At 49.8% G+C, this 8,526-nt stretch overlaps 2 protein-coding genes across 2 annotated transcripts; both read left to right on the forward strand.

The window, feature by feature from the left end:
* Positions 1 to 138: 138 nt before the first annotated feature.
* On the forward strand, positions 139 to 1,351 carry FEN1 (flap structure-specific endonuclease 1). The gene has a single exon (XM_010297271.1). It carries the CDS (start codon positions 139 to 141, stop codon positions 1,285 to 1,287), a length of 1,149 nt encoding a protein of 382 aa, XP_010295573.1. The 3' UTR covers positions 1,288 to 1,351.
* Positions 1,352 to 5,848: 4,497 nt separating this feature from the next.
* LOC104614994 (olfactory receptor-like protein COR8) lies at positions 5,849 to 6,786 on the forward strand (the record flags this gene model as incomplete). Its single annotated transcript, XM_010297272.1, is given in 2 exon segments — positions 5,849 to 6,300; positions 6,302 to 6,786. Coding segments are annotated over 2 exon segments (937 nt in total), but the record flags the coding sequence as incomplete, so codon positions are not given.
* Between the last annotated feature and the right edge of the window lie 1,740 nt (positions 6,787 to 8,526).

The raw sequence follows: 8,526 nt of genomic DNA on the forward strand, positions 1-8,526 counted from the left end.
TGCAGCCCATGGGGTAACGGTTTGCAGGGGAGGCGGCCACCACCCTTTGCCCCCCCCCAGCTTAGGTGGCACACCACCACCCCCAGCACCGCATGTGTGCAGAGGCTGATCCCAACATCCCCTTTTCTGTTTCCCAGGATGGGAATCCATGGCCTGGCCAAGCTTATTGCCGACGTGGCTCCTGGCGCCATCCGGGAGAATGACATCAAGTCTTACTTCGGCCGGAAGGTCGCTATAGATGCCTCCATGAGCATCTACCAGTTTCTGATCGCTGTGCGGCAGGGAGCTGAGGTCCTGCAGAATGAGGACGGCGAAACCACAAGCCACCTGATGGGCATGTTCTACCGGACCATCCGCATGGTGGAGAACGGTATCAAGCCAGTTTACGTCTTTGATGGCAAGCCCCCGCAGCTGAAATCAGGGGAGCTGGCAAAACGGACCGAGCGCCGGGTTGAGGCCGAGAAACACCTGCAGGAGGCTCAGGAGGCCGGAGAGGAGAACAACATTGAGAAGTACAGCAAGAGGCTGGTCAAGGTGACCCAGCAGCACACTGACGAGTGCAAGAAGTTACTAACCCTGATGGGCATCCCCTACGTGGAGGCACCAGGGGAGGCCGAAGCCAGCTGCGCTACCTTGGTGAAGGCTGGGAAGGTCTATGCAGCTGCCACGGAAGATATGGATTGCCTGACCTTCGGCAGTCCCGTGCTGATGCGGCATCTTACTGCCAGCGAGACAAAGAAGCTTCCCATCCAGGAATTTCACCTGAACCGTATTCTGCAGGATCTAGACCTGACCTGGGAACAGTTTGTGGATCTGTGTATCCTCCTGGGCTGCGACTACTGCGAGAGTATCCGCGGCATTGGGCCTAAGCGTGCCGTCGAGCTCATCAAGGAACACAAAACCATTGAGAAGATTGTTCAGCAGATAGACACCAAGAAGTACCCTCTGCCCGAGAACTGGCTGCACAAAGAGGCCCAGAAGCTCTTTCTAGAACCTGATGTGATTAACCCTGACACCGTAGAGCTGAAGTGGACCGAGCCGAACGAAGAGCACCTTGTCCAGTTCATGTGCGGGGAAAAGCAGTTCAACGAAGAGCGGATCCGCAACGGGGTCAAGAGGCTGAGCAAAAGCCGTCAGGGCAGCACGCAGGGCCGGCTGGACGACTTCTTCAAGGTGACGGGCTCCATCACGTCAGCCAAGCGCAAAGAGCCGGAGACCAAGGGGTCAGCAAAGAAGAAAGCCAAAACTAACAATGCCGCAGCCCCAAAGGCCAAAAAGGGAAAATAGCCAGACTGGCCAACCTCAAACCCCTGTGGCTGGTTTTTGTGCTCAGCCAGGAATTTTAGGCTAATAACAATCGGTTGTCTTTCTGTCCTGCGTGTTAGTGCTAAGAAGGTTGCTGCTAAAGCGCTTCCCAACAAGGCTAGGTTAGTGATTCGGATACGCGTCTTCCTGCGCAGCAGTAGTAGCGTATGAGGCTAGGAGGGGAGAGAGCTGAAACAGCCGCAGCGTGGCCAGGTTGGAGGGGCGAGGAACCAGGGAGTTGCATTCAGCAGTTCATCGGTTCGAGACTTTTGATGAGGCATCTGCTGGGACCAGAGGCGATACCCAGGCTGTTAAAGGGAGGTGGAGGATCACAAACACCCTCTCTGATTTAAGACGTAAAAAACTGAACAGCTAGAGCAAAGCGGGTACAAATAATAGATTTCTGCCTGACACAGTCCATCCAAAAAGAGGTAGGTGCAAGGAGCAGAGGCTGAAGGACAAACCGGGGAGATGGGAATGGAAGGCAAGCTGGAGTTGGGAAGGAGACTTGAGATAGAGGTAATCTCCCTTTAGCAGGGATTGGATATAAGTTCTTCCTTCCCTTACTGTAGTCACTGTGTAAAAAAAGCTGTAATCCTGATTCCAGCAAAGTTCTGTCTCGCTTTTAGTGTGTAAACTGAGGACAAGCTGAGCTGAGACTGCAGCCCTCCAAGCCTGAATTCTGCTACTAGATTCTGTTTTATCTTTAAAAAGAAAAGTGTTGATATACCTAGAATGGAAGCCCATTCGCTCCCTGTTTTCATGGGCCATCCTTCCATGCTGTACACACAGAGACAGGTCCTGTTCTAAGAAAAAAAAAAAAAGACAGTGCCTCTTTTTCTTATTTTATTCTGTATTTTGCGTAGTCTTTTTCTCCTGTCAAAGCCATGTGCTGAGTTTTGTTTTCAGAATAAAATTTATACAGAAATAGTGTGTTTCTCATTCTCTGGAGGGCTGGCTTAAACCTTGTTGCTGAAGGCTGCACAGGTGAAGAAAAGTCCCAGTTTCAGAGGGAAACCAATTAGTGTCAACAGCCAAAAAATCAAGCACAGGCCTGAATACAGAAAATTTGAGTTTTAATCCTGGTGTTAACAGTGGCTTTTGGATGCTTTGTAGACATCAAAGATCTGTGGGTCAGCTCTCTGCCAAGTTAAATAAGAAGCTGGGCTTGTTTCACAGGGGCCTTCCATTAGTTTTGCTAAAATAATCCTGATTTTTTTTTTTTAAAGCCACCTCAGAAATTTTCTTAAAGGGAGCATGAAGAATAGTAATGCTGTGCATGGAGCTTCTCGAGTTGGACGTCCTGCCTGGCTGCAACTCACCGTGCGTGTGGGAAGGGGCACCCGGAGCAGAGCATCCAAAACTTACCAGTCTGCTTCTCTGAGCTGGTGGTTTTCACAAGGCTTCAGCTTAACCTTAATTCTAACCCCTAAGCTGGAGATACTTTGACAAGAGGGAGCCTGGATGCTTCAAACGAGGGCGGCTCTGGCTGGTGTGCTTTGAGGTCAACATCTGTGCTCCCCACAAGTATCAGCGTGGCTGTCGCTTATCCCATCATGTTACTTACAGAATCTGCACCCAGGAAGCCAGGAAAGCGCTGCGGGGAAAATCGGGTTTTAAAATCAGCATGGGGGGTGATGTTTTATCACCTGTTCTGTATTTTTATGTATTTAACAAGGCTTCTCTGAGTATTTGTGCTTTCAACCCTGAATCCTTGTGGCTTCCTGTCACGCTGAGCCACAATCTTTTTTTCCTTCATCTGGACAAGCCTGCTCAGACAGTTTAAGCAACTTCTAAACATCCTGTCACTGTGGTTTTTTCTCTTCCACTGGAGAAGTGGGGCCCAGGCTAAGTTTTGGTGCAGTTTTCCCAGGAGTTTCCCAGTTTAAGGTAGAGCCTCGCCGGGCAGGTTAGTTTGATCGCCTGGCTCCTCTGGGATGTTTTAGTGTTCACCACATCCCGCCCCTTCTGTTCTTCCTCTCCCGCCTTCTTCCTCCCATGTTCCCTCCACCCCTGTTACCTTCCATCCAGATTTACTTGGTCAGCAGGGTAAGTTATCCCTACGCTATTATATGTATGATATATAGTAGGCTGTACACTATTACAATAGACAGTAGACTACCTACTAGCTGAGTTTCAAATGATGAAGCTATTTATCTTTTGAAATGAGTTTGTGTGGAAAGGTGTCGGTAAAAATTGAGATACATTTCCTATGATGTTACTAAGATCTGTTACCCATAACTGATACTCACCTGGTAGTCATAGTGGTTCAGACGTTTTATCTACTCGGATTTCATTACTTACGTTATTTCATTTCAAAATGCAGTAAAGACAAATTGCCTTTTCTCAGTGTCTGTTCTCAAGTGTTTCAATCCGTAATTTGTCCTAACAGGAGCCACTTAATTAAATATTCCTATCTGATCTGTGAATACCTTCATTGTCACCACGTGGAAAGGGACAGTGGAATGGTTTTGTGGTGTGGGAAGGAAAGATCATTAAAAAATTTATATATATGAAAGTAAGAGTCAGGAAAACGCTTCTAGCAAGGAAGTAAAGTCAGTCAGCAGCAGGAAGAAGAAACTGCAAACTTACTGTCTTCAACTTGACCCCAGTCTGCATAACTGGTTGCAAAATCCTCCTTTGTCCTGCCCACTTGCTGACCCAAAGAGCATTTACGTTCGTCGCTTTATTATGCACCACATTATTACGATGCCAAGAATAGCTCAAGGAATGAGACAGAAACGAAGTATTTCGAAGAAAGTCTAACTGCCTTTTCGCTTACCTTTAGTTTACTTAAAGGAGCAACGTCAAAGTTTGCTGCCTACCGTTTTGCCACGGGATGCACCCAAAGCAAGCAACCTTTAAATGAATATAATTTCTTTAATGAACCTCGGGTAACATTGTAAGCATGGTTACCGCGATTACAGAAGCACGGTCTGCTGTTCGTACACTTGGCTTGCGCCGTTACGCTGAAGTACGCGCGTTACGCTCCGTCCCTTTGGGTTGGCAGCGCGTCTTCCCTGCCTCCACGGCTTTCCTGGGTGTATTTTGTGTGGGGTGCAGCTGCAGTGGGGATCTCCAGGCGCAGAAGTGATCAACTGGAGAAAGGTTTTTCTAAGTCCGAGCTGTAAAAACTGTTAGCACGTGCAGAAAGCGATTTACGTGCCCATTTGACTTCGGTTACAGCGCTGGTGCTTTCAGCTATCATCTGTATAGTTTAAGTGAAGCTCTAAACTTGCACAGTCCAAACAGGAGAATAAATCCCCAACCCTGGCGTCCCATCAAACGTTATTTAGCACACTCATGTGGCTTCTTTCCCACCTGTGGCTCAGCACAGATGAAAAATTCCCCCCCTTTGGCGTTTTTTTCCCCCCCGCCGTTACGTTTTCTCTTCAAAACAAATGTTTCCACTACTGTTCATCACGCTGCTGCTAATTAATACCCATATTGCTATTTGTGCCAGAAGCAAGTCTTCGGGAATATGAAGGATTCCTGACATCTGCTGTGCTAGGAGGAGTGAGTAACTGGGACTGGAGGGGCTTCCTTAGGAAAAATACTCTGTGCAAGGTGTGGCATGGTTTGAAAATGAAGGCACCAGTTTTATTTCTGCTATTTGAGCCTTCTGATAAGTGTGGGGTGTTTTGTTTTTTTTTTTTCCCCCTCCTCACCTCCTGAATTCCCACGAAGACAGCTAACAGCTTTCTATTACATATATAACACATTAGGTACAATTAATTTCTTAGCTTCACAGTTGTGAAGAACAGCTTGCAAATGCCTTCTCCTGGCTGGAGTGGGGAAAAACCATGTACATAGAGCTGGAGCAGACAAAAAAAAAATTAAGTGTCATAAAACCCTGTTTCGTCATGATTTGCGATACCGGGGGGGAATATTTCCCTCTGTGCGGGAACCTGACCCAGATTATCGACAGAAACGTGGCAGCCCAGCGAGAGCAGGCTGCCTAGCGCGGGAGCTTCTGTCCCGGGCTGCCCAGTGACGTTCCCGAGCCCCTGGGAGCTCACCTGGCGTCGGCGTGGGCAGCTGGGACCCGGCGCGGCCGATCGGAGAGGGCACAGTGGAGTCGGGGCTCCCGGGGTCATGGTGACTTACGTGTATTTAGTTTTCTCACGGGGAAAATGAAACACCTTCCTTCCCCTTTTCTGCCTCCTAATGAAACGAGAGGACGAGTTTGCAAATTCTTCACTCCTCCTGCAGTTTTCATTACTGGATGATTTGTGTTTGGTGTGGTTTTGTGGGGGTTTTTTTAAGGAAAAAACCTAGTTTTTTGATTCAGCCTCATGATTAAAGAGAGTAAGGACAAAATGCAATTTCTGAGAGGTTTTGGGTGAGCTGCTCCGCCTGGGAGGATTTGCTGACAACCTAAGCACAGTCAGGTCTTATCTCAAGTATCAAATCCCTGTACCTGTAATGAATAGTCTAACAGAGTACTTGCCAACAGCAGCGTCACACACAAGCCATGCCACCGCGCTCTCCCGTTTCGGCCTGTTCTCCTTCCAACAGGCACGCCGCCGTGAAGCGTGGTAACATGGCTCAAGGCAATCGCACCGTGGTGACCCACTTCCTCCTCCTAGGACTGACAAGCGAGCCTAAGCTGCTGACTCCTCTCTTCCTAATCTTCTTAATGCTTTATCTCATCACCCTGATGGGCAATCTTGGGTTGATCACGTTGATCAAGACGAACCCCCGGCTGCACATGCCCATGTACTTCTTCCTCTGCAATCTGTCTGTTGTTCATCTTTGCTACTCCTCCGTCTTTCCTCCAAAGCTGCTTATCGGCTTCTTGGTGGAAAAGAAAACCATTTCTTACTCTGCCTGCTTTCTCCAGCATTTCTTTTGACTCGTGTTCGCGACCGCAGAGGTGCTCTTGCTGGCTGTGATGGCATACGACCGTTACGTAGCCATTCGCAACCCGCTGCTCTACGCTGTCTCTGTGCCCAGGAGGGTCTGCCTTCAGCTGGTGGCCGGGTCATACGCAGGGATACTCACTCATCCAAACGTGTTGCTTGCTGCCGTTGCCTTTTTGTGGGCCCAATATCATCAACCATTACTTCTGTGACACTAACCCTCTGCTGAAACTCGCCTGCTCTGATGACCACCTCAGTGAGCTTTTGCTTGTAACCTTCAACGGGACCATTTCCATGTCTGTGCTCTTCTTCATCACCATCTCCTATGTGTACATCCTCTTCTCCATCCTGAGGATTAGGTCTGCCAAAGGAAGGCACAAAGCCTTCTCCACCTGTGCCTCCCACCTCCTGACCGTTACCTTGTTCTTCGTGCCCGCAGGGCTGAGCCACATGCAGCCGGGCTCCAAGTGCTCGCTGGAGATGGAGAAAGTCACCGCCGTGTTTTGTCCCCTCATCGTCCCCGTGCTCAACCCTCTGATCTACAGCCTGAGGAACAAGGAGGTCAAGGACGCACTTAGAAAAGTGACAGCAAATACCATTTTTGCGAGTAGCCGAGAAGGTACCACCGAGGGGTGCTGCCAAATCTCGTGCTCCCCAAAGCAGGGACGACCGAGTGCAACCTCTTAGAGACCTCGAGCAATAGGAGCTGGGACGCCAGGTCTCCACAGAGAGAAGGGGGGGTCACCTCTGCTTAATGTTAATTTGCACATGGCTGCATCTGAGTTACTCCAGACGTTGTCTTTTTCATAGCTAAAATAAACGATCCATACTCCGAGCGTGATTTCTTTTAGATGGCCGTAGAAATCATGACCCAAGCATACCCACTGTTTTGTTATAGCAATAAGCCAAGCTTTTTTTACCCCCCTCAGATGTGAGAGTCTACCTTGTGGATACTTAACATAGAGTAAAAGAAGTAGCATGCAGCTGAGCAGGGGCCATTTTTCTTAAGAGACCGCCGCAGGAAAAGGTGGTGGTGGGGAGATCTTTATAACACTTACCTCTCCTAACAGCTTCCTTTATCCTCCGCTTGGACACGAGAGGGTCTCGTCTCGCATTAAGAGTCGTTCGTGCCGTTTGCATTACGCGGCGTGGCTCGGCGAGCACCCGGGACCAGTAACTCCCCACGGGAAGGCAAACTGGGAGCTGAAGGTGGCCACGACACAGGGCACAGTCCCACAGCTCCCATCAATAGCCCAGGGGAAAACAAGGGCCAGATTCAAGCCAGGAAAGACCAGGACCAAGAACAACTCTGAAAGCAGTTAAAGACCCGAGGCTGAGCTTAAATAGTGCCCGAGCCCTGGGCGGGGGGTGCGGGTGGGGCCCCCAGGTGATGCTGGCCATGGCAATTAGGGTGGCTGCACTCCCTGGGAGGCAGGAACTGGGGGTTTTTCCCACCCAGTGCCCTAAACCCAGCCGTATCCAGCCTCTCTGGTGTATCCCTAAGCGCAGAGCGTGGCGGGACGGAGCAGAAAGGAGCGATGAGCGATTCTCGTCCCTCCTTCGGAGTCAGGCAGAATAAGGCACTTCTGATGTCACGTTTGCTGGTTTTGGGGGAAATTGTCCAAATGCCTCTACTTTCCATGAAAACTCCACCGGCAACTTTGATTAAAAGCTCTGTAGCCTTTCACTGCACGGCAGCGTAAAGCTGGGTTTAACTGGTTGCCCTGGCACACGTTCTTCATTCGTTACGCTTCTTTTGGGAAGAACCACGCCTTACAAAGATGCTTGTTTTAAAACATAATATTTATTCACTTTGTCATTGTACGAGCCACGTGTTCTTCCAGAAATCGTGTAGTTCATTAAACACGAAAGGTGTGTCTCGATTAAATGTTAAAAAAAACTTCGCCTACAGGTTTCTTTAGAGCACATTCTCTTTGGGAAAAATGGTTATCAAGCGGGCACTGGCAATATCAGCGGCGGTTTAGCTCCAACCCGAGCATCCCTCGCGCGGGCAGTACTTTCGGTGTGCGCAATCCAGACGCAAAACGTCGTGGTACCGTTTCGGTTTCCCCAGGAAAGCGCCGACGATTGTTTTGATTAATTCTTGGAGGCTCACGCCGCGATGAAAGTCTGACGTTGTTTGAAGAGGACCGCTCGTCACGCTGGTTCCCCGCACCCTGCGCTTGCTGTGTCATCCCCTTACCTGGAAGCGGACCGCTAACGACCGACAGCCCCTAGTCCTGCGTGGCCCGCGAAGCACCGAAGAGCCGCGACGCCTTCGCGAAGCCCGGGCACCGGCTTTCGCACCCGCAGCCCCCGCGGGGTCCCCTTCGCCTCCCGCTTCCCCAGGCTGCAGGTG

The sequence above is a fragment of the Phaethon lepturus genome, unplaced genomic scaffold, assembly GCF_000687285.1.
Source record: "Phaethon lepturus isolate BGI_N335 unplaced genomic scaffold, ASM68728v1 scaffold21561, whole genome shotgun sequence".
Lineage (NCBI taxonomy): Eukaryota > Metazoa > Chordata > Aves > Phaethontiformes > Phaethontidae > Phaethon > Phaethon lepturus.